The sequence below is a fragment of the Neolamprologus brichardi genome, chromosome 18, assembly GCF_056152115.1.
Source record: "Neolamprologus brichardi isolate AB-2024 chromosome 18, ASM5615211v1, whole genome shotgun sequence".
In the NCBI taxonomy this organism is placed as follows: Eukaryota; Metazoa; Chordata; class Actinopteri; order Cichliformes; family Cichlidae; genus Neolamprologus; species Neolamprologus brichardi.
The window spans coordinates 25,513,466-25,538,489 of NC_142121.1; the positions used below are offsets into that span (position 1 = coordinate 25,513,466).

Sequence of the window (25,024 nt, forward strand, 5' to 3'; positions counted from 1 at the left end):
TTTAAAAAAAAAAAAAAAAAAAAGTTTATTTGTTTGCTGTCAGGCTTCTCCTATTTTGTTACAATGTAGTAATTTCAAAGATGAATTGTACAGTGGATATTTACAGCCCAAGTTCTCATACTGTAGAGAAACTGCAGTATCTGTCAGTCAGAGGCACTTTAAAGGCAGATGTGTGGTAGATTTAAAATATTGGAGGCTAATACAGCTTTAGTTTTTTTTTTTTTTTTTTTTTTTAAAAAAGGGAAAAAGAAGTCACTTGTATGCACTGCATGATTCTTTGGTCTGTAGAGCGTGTAACAGAAGAAACTCCTTGTGAGAATAAATACGAACTTTTCCAAAACGTACAAAAAAAATTGTGCAATACATTCAGAAACCTTTTAACCCCAACACTGAATTTCCACAACACAAGCACCAAAGCTCCGATGGTTGTGGTGCTGGACCATCTCCCACACAGCGCATCTCCTTCCAGTGATTCATGAAGACTTATTAAACATCAAATCAGCCCCTGAAGCATAATGTTTGACCCCGTATTTTTTTTTTTTTTTTTTTTTTTTTTTTTAACACTTGACTATTTACAGTCCTCACTGTACAAAGGCAAGACAGCAGGAAATTTATGAAACTGCAGTTCATCCGTAAGCGACGGTAAATCTGTGGTGTTTCATTGGCTGTTAAGAATAGTGTTCATTGTCATGCCAGGTTGTCATCCAGGGTTTCTTTTCCAGGTTTTCCCAGTTAGCATTTCCAGGATTCATCGCCCTCTCCTCCCGTTTGATCCGAACTGCGTTGTAACTGGGAACCTTATCTTCATATTTGGCACGTTTAAAAAAGCCACACTGCAGAGAAAAGAGGGAAAACAAAACTCAGTATTCGGTTTGAGAACGAGGCCGTTTAAAGACGTTCAGAGAAAGCCAAGCGGTTTGAGATGTTTGTCATCGGTCTCTTTCACAGGTGCCAAAATGCAATTAATCCCGTAAGAGGCGTAGATGAGCCATCTGCGCTCCTCTGTACAGGAAAAAAAGGTGTTCAGAGTCCCCCGTTTTTAAATGTAGAGTGAAAGAAACCTTCAGACCGTGTGAGCGCAGGTGTAATAGCAAGAAAACAAACTGGAGACAGAAAAGGGGATGAAATCAAAGAGATGCAGAAGTTACCCCGAGTCCTCCTTAGAGCTTTAAGAAACAGTCGTTGCTTATCAGCCATCACCTCCCCTGGCCATGCATGTAGTAATACACACTTTGTTTTTGTTTTCTTAAATGGCACATCACAGTGTGAGAATTGCCACAGCCTGCCTGGTACCAGAAAGCAGCACTTTTGCAGCAAGGAGGAGCAAGACAAAAAAGGTTTCACTCAGTCATGATAGGCTGGGTAATTTTACCCTCTTTCTCTTTTTTTTTATGCATTTGGTGTCAGTCTCTCTTTGTCTGACGGGTCCTCTTTATTCTTTTTCCCAAAGACTCCACACTGAGGAGAGGCAAATTATTAGAAAATATGTGCAATCGCTATAATAAATAGTGACAGTTGTTCTGTACAAGGTGCTTTACAGGCTGCTAGACGTTCACAGATTTAAGCCTGAAGGCTTTATCAGTAAAACGTAGGACTACTGGGATAGGGTCTGTTCTCCTCTAGCCCTACCTTCCAAAGAAGGAAAGCCAGCAGGGCCAGCAACAGTAGCCCGAACAGGATGGACAGCACGATGATCCACCACGGCACTCCCCCATACCGAGCCTCACGCCTCTCTGGGAAGGCCGTCAGTCTCACCTAGGGAACACAGCGAAGTGGCAAAACGTGATGTCATAGTGTTCTCTGTATACTGTACAAAACCTCAGGCTTTATGTTTAGAGGGTGCACAGAACTGTGTAAAATCTGCCGCTATGTTCAATTACCTGTGTATTAGCGTTCATCCGAACGGTATTCTTTATGTTATCAAGGTGCAGAGCAGCGTTGACTATCACCTCCACATGATGTAACTCGGAATAATCCTGTTTAAAGAAAAGGTGAATCAAATCAAAGGAAATCCAAAAGTAGAGATTCATGTCAATAAAGATGCTTTAACCCCTGAAACCCATATGTTATTTCTTTATTTCTAAATTTCCACCAGCAGGGAAAAAAACCTCCCACATTAAGTCAGTAACAGCTGGAAAACTGAACTTTTTGGGGGATGTAATATTGACAGTTAACACTGTAACGCTGTCAGGCAGCTGGTGGTGTGATGGTTTGGGCCCTTTAGTAAAAAACTGCAGTCTTGAGGTCAACAATAACAGTTGTATCAACCCATGTTATCATAATTCAACTGTTATTTTTGAGATTAAATAACGAATATACACTGTTGCCATTGAAAAACATTTGGGGTTTCCTTTTTTCAAATCCAGTGATAACAACTGAGTACAACCACTTACCTCGATGAAGGTGCTATTCCAGAGGCGAGAGTGAAGACTGATGGCTGCATTACTGTCCAGGCCCCGCAGAGGGCACCTTATCGTCACACATTTTGCCCCATCGTCACAAGACTGTTGACAAGGGAGTGCAAAGTTACTGCCAAATGCCCATTCAGCTGGCTGAAAGGTGCATAAAATAATGTAATAGTCTAGAACAAACAAAAGGTTGCATTACCAGAGTTTTTGATTTCTTGCTATCAATTAAGCTTAAAATAGTGCCCATATCACTCCCTTGTGTTCCTGAGACTTCTCTCCTCTTTCTTGTGTTAACTTCTTCCTGAAATAAGAAAAGAAATGTATTTAGTTTATTGCCATTAACTCAACATCTTGTCAAAATAAAATACATTTATAAATTCTTTCATGGGAGGATGGCGATGACACATTAACGTGGCGTTTTACCTTTTTAAGAGGATTAATCTCACTTTTAGGTGTGCACTGTATCTGATCCACTCCCGTGGTAGTGATTTTCATCAGGTAAAGCAGCCACTTCCCATCCGCTGTCTCTTTTGGCCAGTCAATGTCGAGAGTGGCGACCCCGAAATCAGTCAAACGCCTTCCCAAGTTGATTATCTGTAAAAACAGGAAGTAGTACAATTTCAGTTGAAATGTTCTTACTCGCCCCGTTCGGAACACAAAATTGTTGGATTAACGATAAATTCAGGAAAATAAATGAACGATCTAGTTGCTTTTCCTGTACTCACTCTGAAGTGATGTGTGATGGCACTGCCCATGTCACTTTCAGTTTTAATGGCCGTCTCGCCTTTGACATCTCCCGTAAAGTAGACCTGAGATGGCGTGGCTTGTCTGCAGAGAGAAAAAATACACAGTAGCCAGCATGAGTCGGTGCACATCTATGTGTTTCCTGCACATTTATGTATATGCGTGTGTTTCTTACCCTAACACAGAGAGCTGTAACTCAATGGCCACCTTTGCCTTTGCTTTGACCGGCGCTAATTGCTGCATGCTAGTCCTGTTGAAACAATATTTACACAGATATCAAACTACAAATTTTATTCTAACATACATAAACTAAGTTTGTTATATTCCAGTAGTGTAGCTATTTCATTTGCAGGTGCAACCAGTGTTATTTAGCAGTTGGGGCTGCAGGATTACAAGCTCGGATGTACTTACGTTTTCAGTTGAAGATTAACCTCTACTTCAGAGATGTTGAAAGATATGCCAGCTGTACCCAAAATAATGTAGAAGGTGGTCTATAAACATACAGAGATCCATATTTTATTCCGTGCTCTTATTATTATTTTATTAAGTGTTAATATTTATACATGTGGAGGGGAATTAGATGGTGCCAAACTGTGATTTTTCGCTCACCATTTCTCCCTTTTCAAAGGGATTTCCAAGATCACAATCGACCAGAGAACCATTTTTATTGGCTTGGCAGTTTACCTGAAATCAATAATAAGTCCAAATCAGAACTAAAGTGGGTGTCTGTGTATGTGAGAGAGAGAGAGAGTATCAGACACACTTACTTTATTAGGCAAGCGGGTTGCAGAGTAGGTTAAGGAGCTAGGAAAAGAAGCGATCATGGAGGCTTCGTACGCATCATCCCCACCTGCATTGCTCACCCTGACCTCTAAGGCGATTTCCTTCTGGTTACTGAGTGAGAGCACCGGCACATCATTCTCCCTTCAAACACACACAAATCGTGAGCCCGTTTGATGAAGTGTGCACATCTTTCACAGCTCGGTGCAGGGAAACAGTGTGGCGAACGCATCTCAGGATGAGCATTTTAAATCAAGTTTTAAAAAAGAAGAAAACGAGAGAAAGAAAAGTGTTTTTATAATCTTACTTTGGTAGCGGAATGAATTTTTCATCGTTCCAGTGGCCATAGTTATATTCCATCTTCAGATTGCTCTGACACACATTGTCAGACCCACAACCGGTCTTCATGAACTCCACCTGCAAACAACATTTTCCCATTTAAGAAATAACACAGAATAGGAGGAGACATCACATAAACTGAATAAGATGCGCGCACACACCACTGATCGAGTTGGCTGCGACGCTTTAGCATCCAGGACCGGCTGCAGCCCAGGACCCGAGCTCTGTCTGCGTTTACGTCTGCCACCAATGATTTCCACAGACACATCAATGGGGATCCCGCGTAGCTTGTCTCGAATATTTTCCTGAAGCACGACAACATAAACAAAGCATTACGCGCCGCCGGCAGTTAACTTGGATCGCGAGAGAATGCAGAAACCTTCGATACCTGCAAGGCGAGTTGTCGTTCAATGCACTGTTCCACTCCTTTCTTGTCCAAAGTGATGGTCCCTGAGGATTCATGGCTACTGCCAGGGGAGGAGTTAATGAAGGCCGCCCTGGTTTTAAGATTATTCTTCCTGTTTTCAGTGTCCGCAGCAAGGGTGTATTTGACCTCTGGATGCAACAGAGAAAGAAATACATTGTAAGTGAAAGTGAAGTATTGCTATGATAATAAGGGGAGAAAATGCAATAATGAAGATTGTTGTAAACTAAGGAGAAAAAAATTTGTGCCTCAACCTACCCAGTTTTGGAGCATAACTCTCAGGATTGGCAGAGTAGGAGAAGCACGCTTTAATAGTCAAGCTGGGGACACAATCCAATTTATGTACAGTCAGACAGAGCACAGTTTTACAGCTCAGTGTTGAAGAAGTTTAGAAATTCAATAATAGATTGGGTACACGCACCAGAACTTGCTATTGTTGTCACAGTTGTTTTTGAGGAGGTCAATTTCCTTTGGTGTGATTGTGATTTTCTTCTGGATGTCAATAACCGGACGGGCTCTGTGAAGAGACGACTCGGTGAGCTTTTAAGTAAACAGGACGAGAGATAACACAATGTGATCCACGCGCCAGCTCACGCACTTGTAGACGAACACAGAGTCTGAGAGGGATCCGACAGCCAGGTCAGGGTAGGAGTTGTAATCCAAGTCCATGTTTCCCGCCAAAGAGTAGCCAAACAGTTTCACTCCTGAAGGACCAGGCAGCACCTGACGGAGGAGGAACACATACCTTCATCAAAGCCGCGTATTGTACAGCATACATCCAGATACTAAAAGCACGCTATCTTTTAAAAAAAATATTATTCTAATTAAGATGCTAAATGATAGTTATTTACTTCAATTCCAGAACAGAAAATCGTGTTTTATTGGTTGAATGTTATGCTTGATGACTTCTCCGAGAAGTCCAGAGTGCCGGCTCAAATCTGGGTATAAAAATGTGAATTCGGGTCAGCGAATTCATAATGCCAAGCCAAAGCACGTGTCATTTCAGGGCACTTATTCAAAGTAACATAACTATTCCCCTTTGTTAGGCACTTGGCAGCTTGGCAGCACTTTTCTGCCACAACTAACAGGCATAACAGGAGAGTAGAAAGCTTGAAATCAGGTGTTTATTATGTACCTGTGAGGCTTTTGGAGAGATTTGTCCTGTAGCTGATCCATAGTAGATGTAAACCTTCCCTTTGCCCTTATCATCATAAGGAGCTCCCACTGCAAAATCTGGCATGAAGAACAACAACAGAATGGTTATGTATTTCTGCTGATGTCAAGACTGACTAGCAGACCACAGTATACGTGTATATGCAGAACTATTGCAAGCTCACCATCATAACCATCCAGATTGATGTCTCCCAGGTTTTCTACAGCCAGGCCAAACATTGAGTCCAAGGGTCCAACTATTCTGGTGGGTGTTACTTTGTTCCACTTTCCAGCATTGTTGATGTAGACGTAGACAGCTCCTCCCATTTCTCCGTCCTTCTCAAAGTACTGTGGTGCCCCCACCACAATGTCCTCCCAGCTAATAAAGAAAACAGCATTGCACATTCATTAGAATAAAGCCACAGTAGCAACAGCGACGGTGCAGAAGTTGCAGGTTGCTGTTTGTATCACAGTATCACTCACCCATCCTTGTTGAGGTCCAGCACCGTAAGATCGTAGCCAAAAGATGAAGCCAACCCCTCGCCTTCTAGTGAGAACTCTTCAACTAATATGTTGCTTGTGTCCCCACCTGTCTTTAGCAGTACCACCGCTCCACTGTGGTGAGCTCTGGGAGCTCCAGCCACCACTGTTAGCTGGCCTTTCTTAGTCAAACGTTTACCTGAGTCCAGAGAGAAGCCTGACACAAAGAGACAAAGAAGCGATTCCTTAAATAATCAAAGAACCATGAAGTGCTAGAAAATATGTCTCTGTATAAAGCGAATGACTAAAATCACAGTCAAGTTATAGTTTTTACCCAGGTAGCTACTGGCAGGAACAGGGACCAGGTCAGGGTTCTTTTGGTTCTCGTCTCCTGCCTCATATGGACCATCATCAAAGATGCCCCTTTCTATGAAAGAGTCATTTTTCTGCTCCACGCGTACTATACCTTCAAGACGAAAGCGGAGGGGAGGCTTGTAAGTATTGACTGAAATAATCCTCACAAGCACATTCCTCTATTCTGATAGCTGGGGGAAAAAAATTCATACAAAGTAGATTTATTACATTTCACAGTAAACATATGCATGCACACTACCTTTCCAGTTGTAAGCTCCAGGAGCCCCAAAGATAATGTAGTGGTAGTCCTTGTCGAATGTAGCAGAGAGGCCCTGCTGGCAGGAACCAAACATCTCGTGGCCTCTGTTCCTCTGGTCACAAAAATACCATGCACCTCCTTCTCCATTCTCATTTGAGTTCACTTTTAATGACTGACTCAGCACGTAGCAGCGGCCAATTATGTCACGAGATTCCAACGACGGTGAGCCCACATTGGCCCGGCGCTGGTAGCGATGAGCACAGGTCTGCCAGGGGAAGCAGACACAGTTAAGTGCAGTGAATGAGACTAAGGTGTGCTTTGTTGGAGAGACAACGGTTATTTTTTTTGACAATATCAATTTGTCGTTACATTAATAACCATCTGTTTGAACAACTAAATAGTAATAATGAGTTTTAATCAAATTTGTGTTCAGATACAAAAAAAAAACCTTACCACGACCTGGCCTCCTGGTCCCTGACTTTTGACTGTCACTCCCATCCACTGGTTTTCTTTGTCCTCTGTGGCCTTATTCTCTACACAGGGATAAAAATAGGCACAGAGAAGACATTGCAACTCAACTTAATGTTTAAAATGACCAAATTCATATTAAGAAAAAATGCTCAAATGTCAGCTAATGTCTCACCATCATTATCAAAGATAACCCTGCTGCAGTCACTGGTTGTGGAGCTCATGTCACAATTGTAGAGCCCTCCTGTCACGTTAGATTTTTGACCGCTCAAAGCTTTTGCTCTCGGGGCACCAACCAGCAGCCTGCAACAGATGCATGTATGAATCGGGCCCATACGCACCACAATCAAACACTCATTGTTACTCTGTTCTGACATACATTTATTAGCATGAGGAACAATCTGGCATTTCTTTCACTTACTCATGAAATGATCACACATTCCACTGATACTCACACATACACACAGACTCACAAACACATATGCACATCCGCCACAAAACTGATGTTCCATGTCCTCACAGTCAACAGTCAAACTGAGTCAAAGAATCCTTTCAGGTCGCCTGCCGAGGACGATTGCACACACACATATACACAGACTCTGCCTTTGTGGTCCAAAAAAAGGGCAAATGCCACACCCAGCCATCGATGATGGGCCTCCAGATCTCAGGGTTTCCTACAAAGTGAATCAAGTCAACAATGTCATCCGTTGAAATTAAACTCTACACAGGTTTTCAAGGGAGAGAGTAAAGCACTGCCAGTACAATGATCCGTCTTTATCCAGCTTGCTTGGTCTGATCGCTGACCTTCAGAGTTAAGGTCGTCCAGCAAACTGTCATCCACAGATAAAATTAAAAAAAGCCATTTTAGCTGAAATACAAAGCATCCTCAGATACAAACACCATCCTGAAACATATAGCAGAGTAAAAAGCTGAGGCTTTATGAAACCATCATATCAGCTGTACAGACACCAAAAATGGTAGATGTCAAACTAAACAGCCAGCCTACTGAGGCAGTATAAATCATGATGAATACTAACTCCAGCAAGGGTGATGGGTAATCACAACTATTTATGGCATACAAAAAATGGCAGATAGATGTCCAAATAGTCACGTACATTTGGAGTAAATTTCTCTTCAGTAGGCTCCTTTTGCACGACGGACAAGTACACTTTGTTTATCCTGTTTCAACCACTGGATTGGTTTGGCCTTGATTCAGAAACCAGAACACTATAATTTTTGCTGTTATCCACCCATTAAGTGTCCCATCCAGCCTTTTTTAAATTATAAGGGGACGTGAATGACACTTGACGGTTCATACCACAAAGTCTGGAGTCAACTCTCCAGCTCCAAGCTCAGTATGCAAAAAACAGAAAACATGTTATCACACTAAAATTCTTGCAATGAGCTCAATTTTAGTGAGTCATCACCTCAAAAAGAGAATTCCAGTGGATGCATATCCGCTCCCAGTATCCTCTGGGAGACAAGAAGTAATAACAATGAATAGGAGATTAAAAAAAATCTCTCTCTCTCTCTCTCTCTCTCTACATATATATATATATATATATATATATATATACACTCAATCAGCTGATTTTCTTTGGAGTAAATCCAACTAACAATAATGGGTTTGTTGGGAGCTGAAAGTGACGTTAGTCTACTGCACAATTTCTCAAACACAAAAACATTTAGCAAAGAATATGAATTATTTTTATTGCTGCACATTAAAACCTTTTTGTCACATGACACGATGTGTCAGGAAGTGTGATACAGCTGATGTGCGGCTTCGCTGACAGTGACCCGGCTGTTTATCTAATCATTTACCACCAGGGGAGGAAGGCCCGACGTACGACGTGGACCACAGGAAGAACTAAGACAACTAAAAAGAGAGAGTGTGTGTGTGTTTGGGTCCAGCTGTGCATTGACGGTCGCACACATAGAGGCGGCAGTTGAACACACATATCAGCTCGTCCTGTGTATCGCAACAGATAGTTTAGAAAAGCCACTGGAGAGACGTCCCATCGGGAGAGGAGTGTCTTTTCCTTTTCTTTTTCTTTTTACAGCAGTGAACTGGCTGCCGGCTTAAGACACAACCCGTTGCCTAGTAACAGTTAGTGGCGCCCTATCAACTACAGGCATTTACTTCCAAATGGCCTTCAGATACAGAGGTTCATGACATGTTGCCCAACTTCTCTCTCCATCTCTCTGCCAGCATCGAGCTCACTGAATCTTACTGGCTGAAAAATGCTTGTATTTGGTGCCCAGATGTACACCTGATTTGTGTTCCTCTCAGCGTTCTTCAGCCATTCCCTCTTTCTTTTCTTCAGCTTCCCCTCCTTTCTTTTTGATGTTGGATAACCAAAACTATCCTCAGGGGAATCTGGCTCTTATATGTGTTCTTTACGCAATACACAGCCCACATACACTAATACACTGAGCTGATTTGGTATTAAAAAGACACTGACAGCAAGATACTGACAATATCACTGAAACTACTGAAACTCACAGCCTGTTTCTAAATTTTTTACTCTTCTTGTTACATGTTTCCATCTCTCCAGAGTCATATTATTTCACAAATCCCACAGAAATACACACACATATGCATTTACTTTCTCCCACACATTTCTCACACTCGATCCGACCTCTTAAAATACCCTAAACTCTCCTCCTTCTCCCTCCTCTCTCCACTTATGTATTTTGCGCTTTCCCTCTTGACTTTATTATACAGACAGCTCCATCTGGCAATTATGAAGAAGCATGGAATGCTACACACATACACACATACAGATGTGCGCGCACATGCATATTCAGGTCCTGCCCTCTCCTGCAGGAACTTGCAACACTGATACCTGTAGGGCACAAACACTGTGAAATAAGTCTGAATACAAGTTGGCATGCATGGCCTGCAAAGAACTGTGACTAATTGTGCACACCCAGAGGAGACAAACATGGAGGTACACAGGTACAGACACACTAAAAACACATTAGCACACAGTTTTCTGGAATGGATATTAGTAAACTTTGACAAAATCTATCTATCTATCTATCTATCTATCTATCTATCTATCTATCTCTCTATCTATCTATCTATCTATCTATCTATCTATCTATCTATCTATCTATCTATCCCTATTTTGCCCCAGGTCAGGAATGTATAAAGCAAGCAGCACACTGAGCTCTCTGACAGTTTTCCAAATGACTGACAACAAGGCAACGCCTCACTGCTCAGCCACAGCATGCATCAGCACCATTAAAACCCACCAAACAGGCACTCACATGTGCACACACATCCACTGTCGGGACACGAATGCAAGTGCAGACACACAGATACAGCATCCACAGTGAGCGCACACTTCTCTAACAGTTACTTGCAAAAAACAGACATGGCTTTATACTCCAACACACACACACACACACACATATCACAACACGTGCACCTAATAGTTAGAAGTCAGCATATTTTAATTTATGGTTTTGCTTCAAAGGTTTTCTTTTCCCTCTCACAGAGCAGTCGAAAAATAGTTACAACTACCTGAGCATCCAACACTGGAGCATCTGACGCCTCCACTAAAAGTTCATTCTACATTATTCCTACATTCAAGTATTTTTTCCCCTTTTTTAACAGACTTTTCTGTTTTCTTGTATTTAACCCGAAGCTGACTTTGTGATAGCTTATAGCTTCAGTCTCGTGCAGATCACCATGTGTCTTTCATTTAGCCTGGAGCTAAGACAGAAACTGGCACTGTGTGTGTGTGCGTGTGTGTGTGTGAAAGTGCAGCAGTAGCAGGAGTGTGTAAAGTTTAAATTGTGTATGTAACAGCTGTGGAGAAGGTATCAAACTAGGGGTTTTAATCATTGCTGGGCGTACAGTGTAGGAAATCTTGCAGCCTGTGGTGTTGTGAGGTTCGGGTTAATAATTAAGCAAATACAAGTTAACTCAACTTAAACCATAATTTTACTTTATCTATGCAAAACATAGGAATGCCTGAGTATTGATTTTTTGGAAAAAGCCAGTTAATAGATGCACTTTACACATATTATTCCCATGATTACATCTTAGTCTCTACTGGAGGCACTTATGCTGTCTGCACCGCTGGTAATGTACAGTTAAAAGTTAAAATGTGACAACTTTCACTCGGATACTCTAGATTGCATAATACAACCTGAACAACATATCGCATGACTGACATTGTCAAACCATATAGTGTTGCCTGAAGCATGTAAGTACATGTAAGTAGCTACAGAAGAGACACAAATTCTAACAGAGACGCTTTTTTCCGACAGGGCATATTTCCATGTGTAACCTGGTTGTCTGTTTAGCTAGGAAGTACATTAATGCTGGTAATGTGTAACATCTTCATTCGTATTAGCATCAAGGCAGATATAAAAGTGAAGTAATTAATTAATCCATCTGGGTTAGATGTGATTGTGAAATGTCTTTGTAAATTAAATGTAAATCAAATATCAATGAATTACTAAGAATTGCTGAGACTACCGTGCAGTTTAAAATAAAGCAGGACATGAACCTTCAGTCTCTTGGAGGGGGAAAAAAGTCTTAAGTTATCTGCTCTTGGGTCAGTTTATAATCAGGCTGTTCCAATCAGTGACCACTTGATGGCACTTGTTCTTTATGCAGGGTGACAGTCCCCTCTGAAACAGTGCCCAAGAAAATACCAACAGTGATTCACTGAGATGTTTCGCCCCCCAAAAAAGTCAAGGCTGGGTCCCGGTTGAAGTCAACAAGAAAAGAGAAATGTGAACGCGCGCCGCGTGCACGCGCACAAAAAGTTGCCTTGTAGCTCCAATAAAAACTCACAAATAAGTAACCTGAAAGAAGGAAATATTAACAAGCAAGACGGGCCTCGAGTTAAACTTATAAGAGCTCGTGTGGCCTAAAGAAGAAGAAGAAGAAGAAGCTGTTGGTGGAAATGTTGCGTACCTGACAAACCTGACCTGACCTGATCACGCACAGGCCTACTTGCGGTGCTGCTGAGGTAACTCACTTGCGGTCTGCGGCTCCCAAAAGTAGTTTTAGGCGGATTTTTTTTTTTTCTTCCAGCCGTCTAAAGTGTGTATTGTGCAGTAATAACTTAATTATATGTATACTGGTTCATTTTAAACACACTGAGGTGTGTTTCCAAGGTTCTTTCAAGGAAAAAAAACAATTCCATTAACAGCCTCCGGACATTTTATCCTTTAAAAGCAAAACTCTGACACTTACATTCTCTTTTCCTTCGGAAGGAGCTGCCGGTGCATGGCGAGAGAGAAGCCGAACAGGCTCCCGGGGTCTCCGGTCTTCCGCTGGACATTGTCGGTGTCCAAGTTGAAAGCCGAGAGCAGCCCACAGCTAGAGAGAAAGGCGATTAGCCAAAGTCCACAGGTGATCCAGCCCTCCATGAAAACGCGAAGCTTCCTTGAACTACTGAAAAGGGACTCCTTAGTGCAGGAGGTGCAGAGTGCGACTGAGGGCTGCTGCTGGAGGACTGACTGCTGTCCACTTGTTAGCCGCTCCTCCTACCTCTCATGCACCGACACATCCCACCCCATCCTACCATACCTCAGATTGCTTCAATTGCAGTTTACATGCCAAAATGTAACTCTGATGGAAACATTAGTCTGTTGTTAGTTTCCAGTAGATCAATGCTGTAATCTAACTGGGTCACTAATGCCTGAGTCTGCCTAAAAACGCATTTATGGCAAGAAAATGGTGCTTGTGCCTACACTGGCAGCATCTGATAGTAAATTTCTAATTAGGCTTTATAACACTATTATAAGGCCTGCTGGTGAGCTCCCCTGGAAACGACCAAAAACAAAATACATAATAAAATCCCACAAGTGGGAAAAGATCGTCAAGATATCCGGCGACATAAGAGCAAATTGTGCCTGAGCCTACCGACTTCAAGCATCCATTTAATTAAGAAAGAGTCAGCAGCTTTGGGAGAGAGGAAGAGTGAAACATGCTGCTATAAGTAGATACTAATTTCCCCTCTTGGCACTGGTTGCACAGTCTAGACAATGGCAACACAATGACAAGGGAGTGGAAGAGACAGATGAGAAGAGAGAACAGCATGTGAGAAACATACAACGTTGGAGCGCAGGAAAAGAAGAAAGAGAAATATGCAGGCCTCTACAACAACAACAATCCACAATTTAAATGTACAATCTTTCTGGCACTGTTGATCAGATGGTATCACCCTGGGGCCTGTGTCCTCTGTAATGAATCATTAGATGAGTCAAAAGGAGCCAGAGACTGCAGCGGGCACAGACCCACATATTAGTAGACTCTGTCACCAGATGATTTTCAAGGCATTCCATGAGACGGTGACCCAAAGCTTGTCCTCGCAACGCAGCATATCAGCAGACAACGGCGGCTTTGTCTGCTGAAAGAGGGCAGACAGGGAGGGAGAGAGAGAAAGAAACTGCCCAAATACTGTACTATAAAAGGCACAAATAATGGAGGAATGGAGTGCAGAAAGGGGAAAGGGCAGAAGAAGAATGTGATTCCTGTACAGTTACATTGTTTATTTAGGTCTTTGTTAATGGGAAAAATTGATTGATGATCGGATCGTTCAACATTACAAAGCCTAATTTTGGGGGGGTTTAGTAAACATAAGGTGCACTTTTTTGATATTCCAATGTTAGAGAAGACTACGGTAATTCAATCAGCTTTTAAAAACATTCTTTTTCTCTCAGTCAGTCACATGTTTGGCAGCTGATAATATTATCACATCAAAATCTCATTCTTAATCTAGTGGAATCTTTAAATCATGTGGCCATCCGCCTTCCAACTTTATATTTGTGTCTTTGTCTTGGTACAGTAGAGCTTTTAAGGTGAGCATGCCAACTGGGCAACCGTCAGCAATTTATGACTGCAGAAGGTTGGATACAACAGTCAGCCTTATCACTGATAAGAGCGGGAGTGTGTGGAGCAAAGCAGCGTGGGTTAGCTTAGTTCACCCTTGCCTTGAACCTTGCGGTTTAAAGTGTGTTTGTGTTTATATGTGGCAGTTCTCATTACTTCTCGTGTTTTTATGGTTTCATTCCACTTCTGTTCTCCTTCAGTCTTACTTTGCAACTGCTGACAATTCATAAAGATTTGATTATAATTTTTCTTTACTTCACATATTTCACTACATGCTGTTTCTTTTTCTCCTTTACTGTCCTACAGTCACTGGTCTCTCCACTGGGTACACCCGTTCAACTCTTTAACACAATTATCTAATCAGCCAATCACAGTAACTAATGCAACTCCTGCTGCAGTTCAAACCAAGAGTCAGAATGAATAAGAAAGGTGATTTAAGCGACTTTGAATGTGTCTTGATTGTCAGAGTCAGACAAGCTAGTCTGTGTAATTCAGATCTACTTTCCTGCACAACAATCTGTAGAGTTTACAGAGAATGGTACAAAAAAAGAGAGGAGTCCAGTGAGCAGCAGTTCTCTGGGTGAAAACCTTTGTTGATACCAGAGGTCAGAGTAAAATGGCCAGAGTGCTTTTAACCTATAGAAAGACATAACCAAGGTGGAGCAGGAGATTCTCACCATGGATGTGCAGCTGACAATCTGCAGCCACTGTGTGATGCTATCGTGTCAGTATGGACAAAGTCTCTGGGGATTGTATCCAGCATCCTGTTGAATCTGTGCCATGAAGAATTAATGCAGTCCTGACAACAAAAGCAGTCCAATGCGGTACCAGCAAGATGTGCCTAATGAAGTGGCCGGTGTGTGTAGCTCACACATTTCTTCTATTGTAACATTTGTGCATCAATCGTGTGACAAACTGTCCTGACAGTAGAGAGGCACAAGTCCTGTACAATCTCACCAGTGCATCCATCTTCAAATGATGAATTAATTTAACATCTTTGAATTTCCGTTTATTTGCTGCTAACATTAAACAGTCAGTGATTTTCTTCTTCAACAATTACAATAATGTGGAGATTTTCTATAAAAACAATTCATATGCTCACACACATAGCATATTTTCTTAATGATCTACACCCACAATTAAGATCTTAGTCATGTGTACGGTACAGGATGTTCGGTGTTACAACAGGAAAACCCTTCCCCCGGGTGCCAGAGGAGAAAAATGGCAGTGATAGCAAACTTCTGGCACATGCAAGTCCAAATGCAGCACCTGAACTTGTCCAAGCCACACCCCAAACTTCTTAAGCTGCACCTGTGGGTGTAGCACACTGAACTGAGAGCGATGACTGTTGTAGAAACATGTAGCCTAGGGATACTGAGAAACACACACACATCGGTTTCACAATCACACCAACCCCGAGATCTTTCATAACTGCAGCACACCGACTCTCTGTACTTTCACTGAGTGCATAAGGCTGTAAATATCCTTAACCTGCTTAATGCAAGCAGGAAAATGATATTGTAAGGGCAAATGAATAATCTGCATTCTAACTGGCCTCTTTTATTCATAGCATTGATCAAATTTCTTAGCATATCTTATGAGATGAAGACACACTCAGAATGCAGGCTGTAACAGATCCTCGATCTCTCTCGATGAGTGTATTGATTACAGTCAGTAAGAAGTAATTGCTGCAAGTGCAGTTGCAACGTGCTAGCGGCTTCACCTTTGTGCATTTTTCTCCCAAATAAGCAACACGTCATGTCCCAGTCCTGCAGGGGATGTAATGTAAGATGGCTGTAGCTGTGCATTGATGAGTCCAGGTGTGCTTCAAAAAATGTTGGGTAACCTGAGTGGGTCAGTTTTCTGGTTAAGACAGAACACCTTCATTTAAATACCATCTGTAGATTGAAGTAAATAAAAATTTGAGTAATTTGGTTAGTGGATTTTTTCTCCCCTGAGTTATAAAGAAATGGGAAGCTTGCTCTCCTTTCAAGCCTTTCCATCCTTACCCAAATTTGTCCACACCTCCCAGTGAGGCCCATGCACTCACAGCTGAAAGGCCATTGCTTTGAGCTCTATAACCGGTTTCTCTGAGCATTGTGAGGCATTGTGAGAGAGCATTGTGCAGAGCATTGAGCTCCCAGTGTGTTTTGGGGAATAATGCCTATGTGGGAGTGTGCATCTCAGAAGACAACAGAGGCAGACAGAGGCCATTTATCAAAGACCTTTTGGAGCCGCCTCAGGCGATACATACCATCTACACACAGACACATAACACTGCACTCTTGCTCTTATTTTGACAGCATGCTTTGGATGTTTAGACACAGGAAGGACAACGAGACACACAGAAGCCAAGCAGACCAAGCCCAAATCAAGCCACTTATCTGTGGCTCAAGAGCACAAAATCGGTTCATTTTTTTTCTACTCTGTTGAAAAGCCAGAAAGAAATCCTCACAATGAAACAGTGCAGAGGTCATAAGAGAAAGCTTTCCACCTTAAATCAATCAAATGGAAACCCTCCCTGTGTCAGTATTGGGACTCCAGTTTACTTTCTTGCATATTAGCTATAACTTGTGGCACACATACTCTATAGAGACAATTTTATAATAATTAATGTAGTTTGTACTTGGTGATTTTTAAATACATATACAAAAATAAGGAATTAAGTCTCTGTACAGGACAATACGTAAAATTTATATAGTAGTGTTTTTCAACTCCAGGTTTTCCAGACTTCTTGAAGGACATTCAAAGCTTTTCTTTGGATGTTGATGACTTTTCTGTCAAGATAATCAGGCACTGCTTTAATAATGTTAAGGTCCAGTGCCTAGTGTTCCATGGTAAGGATATATCCACTTCCATACATGCATACATGCATTCCCAGTGTACATTACACCTACCTCTGCCTTTTCTCTTTCTACCTTAACAATGGCTTCTTGACCTCCTTTCACTGAAACCATTCCTGATGAGGCTTTAGTGAACAGTAGATTTTTTTTTCCCTGCAGATACAATTTCAAATTTGTTCTTTGCTATGTTGTCTGTTATTTGTAGATGCAACTCAGATTCATCCCTTAAGTTAGCTGTCTATGCTTGAGTTATGCAAAAGGGCAGCAATATGTCAGTAAACAAATAAAATCAAAACTTGAAAATCTTCAAAAAGTCTGGAGAACTGCTTCTCAAGATCAAGTCTGGCTCCTTTGAAGCAAATATAAAGAAATGAGGGCTGGCTGAAGACTTTTGCACAGTAGTTTAGGTAACATGTGTGGATGAATTCTAGCTCAAGGGGTGACAATCTCATTTTTATGTTTGCTAGGTCACTTTCATTATACTGACGTATTCCGGCAGCTGTAGGAGGAACTGCCTTTGGTACATCTGTAATTTTGGGATCTAACTGTGATCCAACTAGTAAGTTTGACTTTACTAGGACTGTAGTTTTGACCAAATACCTACAATCTTAGGGACAGACTGGGCTTGTGTACTCCCAATAGCCAAACGTTAGCATGCTAACATATGGAAATAATAAACATTGCCAATAAATACCTGCTGGCAAATTCCCAGCTAAACCACATTAAAATAATTTAAAGTTGTTTTTTCCTCATTGCAACCTCAGTCTGAAGAAGCTGAGTTTATTCCATCGATGTCATCATGTAGTTACATGTCCTGTACAGTGAATGTTCACATAACGAGCAACAAACTCAGCTCTTTTTGTTTTGCCTTTAGGTGTTCTGACTAAGTCCCTACTGAGACTCTTAGTCAGAAAGATTCAATAAACGCCATCTGTGCATAAGTGAGTGAGACGGATCTGCCTCCACAAGTCTGAAAGTGATAGATCATTGTGTTAACATCATAAATTCAGAGGGCACCAAGGAAACCAAGAATTTCTGCAGTGATCCTCACAGGTACATGTGATATATGGCAGGCTGGCTGTCTCACACAGACACACAGACACACACACACACATACATTAATGCTGGTATGCACAGACAGAATGTGAGAAAGTCTGAGAAACATAACACGTTAATCTACTTCCACAGTTATGACAGAACAACTTTGTGCAATAGGCGGTAAATATCATGATGTAGAATAAGGAATGCAGATGTCATATGAGCATCAGATGTGCCTTTAACGTCAGCATTAGTGTGTCTGCAGGGGAAAAAAAGCGCATCTAATTGCACAGTGCAGACCCAGCACACGAAATGTCAGAATTCAGCAACCACCCATCCAGAAACCAAGACTGTACGTACTCTTGGAGAAGGTGCTGACCAAATGAGGAGCTGGTGTGACTACATTAAACATTAACTGAAGCTGAAAAACAAACAGTTTAAAACTAAACAAAAGATTCAGGCATCTCACTACAAACATGTATTTTCAGTTTTAAACATATTTGATACTTTGGCTTTAAATCCCAGAAATGGGAAGTGTTGCAACAGGTCTTGTCAAATACTTTAATTGCAGAGAATACTTTCTGCATGCATAACTCACGTGCTACACACCAAATCTAGTTGAGACAAGATTAATGTTGCTTTATTGCACAAAAAACAGTCTTTCCCCACATAGACAGATAACAAACTTTGGCATCCTATTGACAAAAGTCCACCTCTTGCATTATAACAACTATAATCATATCAAGAGTTTCACAAACAGTCACATGATGATGTGGCAAAAAGCAAACAAGTTCTCCTGCAACCCTTCTCTAGATCTCAGGTGTAGCATTGCCACACAAATACATGTACACAGTTTACTTGCACTTGTAAGTAAAGTACAGATTTCACATCTTTAACAATAGAAAGTGTTTTGATTTTGTTTTTTTTAAATAGTCAATGTTCCATTTGAAATGTAAAAGCAAGCAGGGATTTATTGGGAAAACTGCAGTTCACATAAGGAGATCAGGAATGAGTCCCAACTTGCAGGAAAAGAATGTGAAGAACAGAGTATTCAGATCCAGAGACCAACACCTCTGCCTGCCACTCCCTAAAACCTCTCCTCTTACTCACCTCTGCTTGCACTTGTATCTGATCCTTGCCCCCTGTCCCCTTTGCCTTCAAAGATTGTTTTCAGATTTGTGTCATGCTTTATAATAAATGAATCACTAAGAATTGTTCACCTCACTCTTGAACTGATTCACAGGCAGCTCACACACACACAGCTCGACACACCCTGCCCTAAGATCAGATGAATTGTTAGGAAGAAAAAAAAAAAGCTACAGTAAACAGAACACCGCTTCACTTCTTTGAAAGCTTTCTTTGCCACGTTACATGTGATTTTTTTCTTTATTTTAAAAAATATATATCATAAAAATGATCATGATATAATCTTGTTATCATGTGTCACGCATCAATTAAAATGACATGAATCATTTCCTGGTTGGACATGTGCAGACTACACCTTTATTTGATTAATCCTTCCTGCCTCGCCCACAGGTGGCACTGGTATGGGCACACAGATACACATACACATCATACACTGGCAGGAAGTGAAAACACCCTCTGGCAGGCTTAAATCCAGTAGCTCTTCCCTTTTTTTCCTCCCTGAAGCATCATCAGTTCAACACGCCGCCTCAATTATAGCAGCATTATGAGCTTTTACATTTTCAACAACGCATAATGTTCAAACACTCAAACATATGAGAAGACAGCTCTGCAATGTTGCTTTATTCTTCTCTGCTAAATGGACCTAAGGAGACAGAAGATGCAGACAGTGATGAGGAATTTGAAATGACGAACAAAAGGATTTTGCTATGCCTGGAATTTAAAGCCTTGAGCACAATTTTTTAACCTCTTGTTTGTCCAAATTCTCTCACTCACCGTGTAAGTTGTTGAAGTGTGCAGTGAGTGAATCTGTTATATTTAGTGAACAAAGATGTTAAGAGTTTATGACCATATAACAAAAATATTTGTGTGTCAAGTGAAGTAAACCTCTGGCCCTGTGAATAGATGTGCCAAACTGATCTGACACATGAGAAACCAACGTCTGATGGTGTGTGCTGCCATCTGCTGGCCATACTCCACAGAACGTCAGTCATCAACAAGGTCACTAAACCTTATCTAACTGATGTATGTCATGCATGTGTTTCAAAAGTCTCACTAAATTGTCGGAAATTACTCTAATACAGAATAAAAAGGAATTTTGACACCTAGTCACAATAAAAGGCTTTGAAACTGCATTTTGAGTACAATGAGAGATCTTTTACAGAAAATATACAAAGAAGCTGAAATGTGGGGTTTGTGACATCATTAAGTCTGTGGAAAGTCTTCTTGAGAGAACAGATACAGGTATTGTAATGAGGACTGCATCATGCTCAAATTTAACCATGTTAAAAAGAAAAATAGATCAATGTTGTGATCCAGCAAACCAACAAGGTTTTAATTAAATACCTTAAAAATCCTCACTCATACACAAAACCAAGCTTCAATAAGATCCACTTCAACGCCATCTTAAATATATCGATACGTGTAGTTCTTTATATTTACTAGAGCCCTTTTTTTACTTTACAAATAGAAACTGTGTAGATTAAAATATGTTCCGTTATTTCTTCCATTTGTCATCCCAAAAGGTAGTGTAGATTTTCAGCTGAGGCACTCTAGGGCTCATCAGTTTGATGCACTGCTCTCTTCTGGCAGTTTGGTGAGAATATCCACACCGTCCGCTGTGATAACCACTGTGTGCTCAAACTGAGCTGACCTGCAGGACAAAACAAACATGTAAGATCTTAAAAGAAGAGATCAACATTTAGAGGAATAGCTTTGATGTTTTTGGGTGCAGCTTATGGAAATAGCAGACAATTATTTTAGTTTAGTGTAAAGATTGGAAAAGGTCTGGGTCTCCAGAGTTTAAAAATAGCAATACCAGCATCTAAATTTCTCGAATTAAAGTGCTAAATAAATAAATCTGCACAGAAATCAGAATAACTGACACCTGAACGTTGGGAAATAGCATGTCATTTAAAAAAAGGCCTTCATTTGTGCACTGTGTACCTTTTATCATCTACAGAAACTGCAGTCCACTTGTCCTTCAAGATTCTGAACTCTGCAGACCCCTCCATCAGTATAGGCTCTACAGATTAACAGATATTAGTAACCCTACACTCATAAACAGCATCATCTTAATGTGCACACAGAGACTGTAAAGTGTAACTTACCTATCGTGAAAGCCATCCCTTCATCCATGGTCATGTCATTGTCGTTAGCTAAAATAAAGGAGAAGAATAGTGACGGCAAAGAAAAAGCATCAGGCTGAGAAGAGAAGACGTTTTAAGTTAAGGTCATTTAGTGAATCAAATTAGGGGAAACAACACAGGCAAACATCAAATAAAAAGTGAATTTGGATAAAACCAAAAGCGTTTTTTTGAATGAAGCCCACTATCTTATGACCTCACAGACCCAAACTCACCGTGGTGCCAAATCTCAGGATGGCAATGAAAATGGGAGCCTATTCCATGCCCAATGAAATACGGACACACTTGGAAGCCACTGGCATGGGCTATTTCACTGTAAACAGTACAAAAAAAATATATGAAGAAAGAAAGAAAAGTAGTACTATATGTGATATGCAGCTGACGAGTATGTGTGTACCTGATAGTATTTCCAATAACACAAAGCTGTGCACCTGGTTTGCAGGCATTGATGGCTTCATCTCTGCAACGCCTGGCGGTTTCCACCAGTCGCCTCCCAACCTCGTCGACCTGACCAATCAAGAAGGTTTCTGAGGTGTCACCATGGTAACCATCCAAATACACCTATCAGGAAGAGGCAGTGATAACTGATTAGATTACTGCCGGCCTGGCTGATCACATGCACTATGGTATGCGAGTTTCTCTGGGTGATTACGAAAGGAGTGAACTTACAGTTACATCAATGTTGATGATATTTCCATCTTCAAGTGGCCGACTACAGGACATGTTAACAATGAAATCTTATTCAAAAGTGTAATACTGAAAGAATTATATTACCACCATTCATTTAAATGTTGGTTTTTTACTAAATGTTAGAGAATAAAAGGAAGGAAAGTATTCTAAAGCAAATGAAACACCCATTTACCTGTCAGGTATGCCATGACAGACCACGTTGTTCACAGATGTACAGACTGATTTGGGGAAACCCCCGTATCTGAGAGGGGACGGGTACGCATTGTGCTTGATTGTCTCTTTGTGCACGATGAAGTCTATTTCTTCTGTTGTCATACCAACCTGAAAGGCACAAGCTGTTATCTTCGTGTTGTTTTCGACGGCATGAGAACAAAAACAGGGCATGCAGTAATATGCTTACTTTCAGACTGCGCCCAGCTAGGAGCAGCACGTGTCTGGCCAGCTGACATGCTCTAGTCAGGCCTTCGATCTGCTCTTTGTCTTTGATTTCTATGTAGTCTGGCCATTCTGGGACAAGTCCAGTCTGCACATAGTCAGGCTGCACAATATGCTACAGGAAGGGAGCAGAGGCAGGACAGGATGTTAAGGATGAGTCTGTTTTGTGAGTTCAATATAAAAGTTAAGTTATTTCTTAGAGACTGGAGTCCAAACCAAAAGAAATAATGAAACTCCTCAAATGACAGATGTTAAGAGTGTTTCTCATTCTGAGTACCTCTAATTCTTTTAATTCAACTTGTGTTTAATCCTAACTGAAAAACCCCAGTAGAATAATATAAAAAGCTCTCATAAGTTAGTAAGAGTTGACATACTTGACCATGAAAATAAAACTTATATTAACCTAACTAAACTAGTCCCAAGATCCCTCATCTCCACTGATTAACCTTAACCTACCCTATACCCATATGCTAAACATTTCAGCTTTTACCTACAGTCTATTGCAACTGCTGATATTAAAAACACTGCTCTCAGCATGTTGAGCAGAATCATAAGAAGTTCAGTTGTTGATTCAGCTAATAAGGGGGTCATTTTAGGCAGGGTACTTGTACCTTGGGTACTGCATAGGCAGGCCTAACAGTAGCTGGACGAACTACATTGTGAGAACGTTTCCACTTCCTCCAGAAGAAACGTCGATGCTGCTGACACAGCAAGGCTGTGGGGGGACTACAGCTGCCCAGACAAGCTCTGCGCAGAAAACTGGCCACTCCTAGACAAAAGAAGAGTAACGCAATGATGAAGAGAGCCCTCTTAATTGAAAAAGGGTTCATTAAGTGCAAAGAAGTTTAGACTTTCAGCACACTTTCTTTAGTCTCCTCTTCAGCAATTATTAGAAACAATGTTTCTTTTATACTGCATCAGGCATGCAAAAGAAACACTGATTTTTAGAGTGGTTCTCAAACTTTCTCTGGCATGCAGACAACCCCAAAAACATCCCAAACAAAACAAAAGCATCCATTATGAATTTTATGAAGGAGGTCAGCATCATTTTGGATGTTCGGATGCAAGCTGAATTTTGGTTACCTATGTGAACATTATGCATATACGGTGTTCAAGCACTGTGGTCCTGGTCTTGTCAGAAAAACAAAGCTTTTCCAGCCTTCTGTGTAGAAAAGATTTGGAAGCCACAAATAATGAGTGGCCACTTTAATAGGTACACCTGTGCTATCTCATGTATACCAACTGAGCCGTTTTAGCTTAAATAAGGATACGTTCATTGTTGTTTGTATTTTCAGTTCGCAGTTATTTTAAGTGTCTTATATGCTTATTTTACACTGGGCTTAATTCTACTGAGGGGTGTTTCAATAAAATCACCTTAAACACTGAATGGATAAAGCCATGTTTGAGAAGCTGCATGTTGCGTGGGCTTTGCGCCCACAATCCAAAGACGTGCGGGTTAAACGGTAAATCTAATTTGGTTCTAGATGGTCGTAAATGTGTCACTGTTTTTTGGTTCTCTCTGGCGGTCTGGAAATTTAGCAGCCTCTTAGAATTAATGTTATTCCCAGGCACTCAGATTAAAGTCTTCATTATTTAAGTGAAGTGGAACAAATGAAACTCGTTAACTTGTTTAAAGTGGTCTTCATATGCTGAACTCGCTGATGCTGAAAGAATGAATAGTGTGTGTGCGTATTCTGGAAAATGAATGAGAAAGGCTTCAACGCTGTACCTGACGATATTGCAAGTCCTGCTGAACAGCGCGCCGCCATGCTTTCCTTGCAGAGGTCACGTGGTTAAGGAGTCACGTGGTGCTCGGCTGTCGTTTTGTAAGCAAACATTTTTATTTATTTATAGCACCCGCTATGAAACGTATTTCCCAAGTGCTGTTAAACAGAGCAAGGGGCTGTTAATAGTTTTTTTTTTTTTTTCAAATATATTCTGGATACTCGAATGATTTTACTGCACGCGGAAACAAAATTATTTCACTAAAAACAAATTTACCAGGGTCAAAATTATTAGCTCCCCTGATGCTAATATTCAATTCTGTTTGATATAGTTTTTAACATGATTTACAGTGGAATTGAAGTCGGGGCTTTGTGCAGGCCAGTCAACAACGTTCACTGTGGTCTCCTGAAGGTACCAGGAGCTGCATATGTTTTGGTTCATTGTTGTGTTGAAAGACAATACGACAACCCAGACCCGGGTTTAACAATGACTGCTTGAGGCTTTCTTTCAAAATCTTCACATATCCGTGTTTCTTCATGATTAGTTCGACCCTGACAGGACTTCCAGTTCCATATGAAATGAAGTATCTTCACAGGATAATACTCTCACCATGGTGTTTCAATATTTGGATGGTGTTCTTTGGCTTGTTCTCCTCTCCCTTTTTTTCTTCAAACATAAGCAGCATCTCTGTGACAAAAGAGTTAAGTTTAGTTTAAGTAGAGTTTAAGTAGAGTTT

At 41.0% G+C, this 25,024-nt stretch overlaps 2 protein-coding genes across 3 annotated transcripts; both read right to left on the reverse strand.

The window, feature by feature from the left end:
- Positions 1-6: 6 nt before the first annotated feature.
- On the reverse strand, positions 7-12,872 carry LOC102782415 (integrin alpha-6-like). Of its 2 annotated transcripts, XM_006786701.3 has the most exons (26): positions 12,627-12,872; positions 7,584-7,711; positions 7,394-7,473; positions 6,941-7,205; positions 6,662-6,793; positions 6,331-6,544; positions 6,033-6,226; positions 5,831-5,928; positions 5,294-5,418; positions 5,117-5,212; positions 4,954-5,015; positions 4,660-4,826; positions 4,433-4,576; positions 4,240-4,349; positions 3,920-4,076; positions 3,762-3,836; positions 3,564-3,643; positions 3,328-3,402; positions 3,134-3,236; positions 2,832-3,002; positions 2,608-2,709; positions 2,394-2,504; positions 1,881-1,976; positions 1,630-1,755; positions 1,373-1,458; positions 699-833 (listed from the first exon to the last, which is right to left on the reverse strand). In XM_006786701.3, exons 1-25 carry the CDS (start codon positions 12,800-12,802, stop codon positions 1,390-1,392), a joined length of 3,156 nt encoding a protein of 1,051 aa, XP_006786764.2. In that variant the 5' UTR covers positions 12,803-12,872; the 3' UTR covers positions 699-833; positions 1,373-1,389. The 2 variants fall into 2 exon arrangements, with proteins under 2 accessions (XP_006786763.2, XP_006786764.2); XM_006786700.2 differs by lacking the exon at positions 1,373-1,458 and having other exon boundaries at positions 7-833.
- A 5,994-nt stretch (positions 12,873-18,866) lies between these two features.
- On the reverse strand, positions 18,867-24,342 carry metap1d (methionyl aminopeptidase type 1D (mitochondrial)). Its single transcript, XM_006786703.3, has 10 exons — positions 24,293-24,342; positions 23,175-23,332; positions 22,529-22,678; positions 22,301-22,449; positions 22,108-22,150; positions 21,836-21,999; positions 21,654-21,751; positions 21,403-21,450; positions 21,239-21,317; positions 18,867-20,945 (listed from the first exon to the last, which is right to left on the reverse strand). The coding sequence occupies exons 1-10, from the start codon at positions 24,330-24,332 to the stop codon at positions 20,855-20,857; spliced, it is 1,020 nt and encodes a 339-aa protein (XP_006786766.2). The 5' UTR covers positions 24,333-24,342; the 3' UTR covers positions 18,867-20,854.
- Positions 24,343-25,024: the final 682 nt, after the last annotated feature.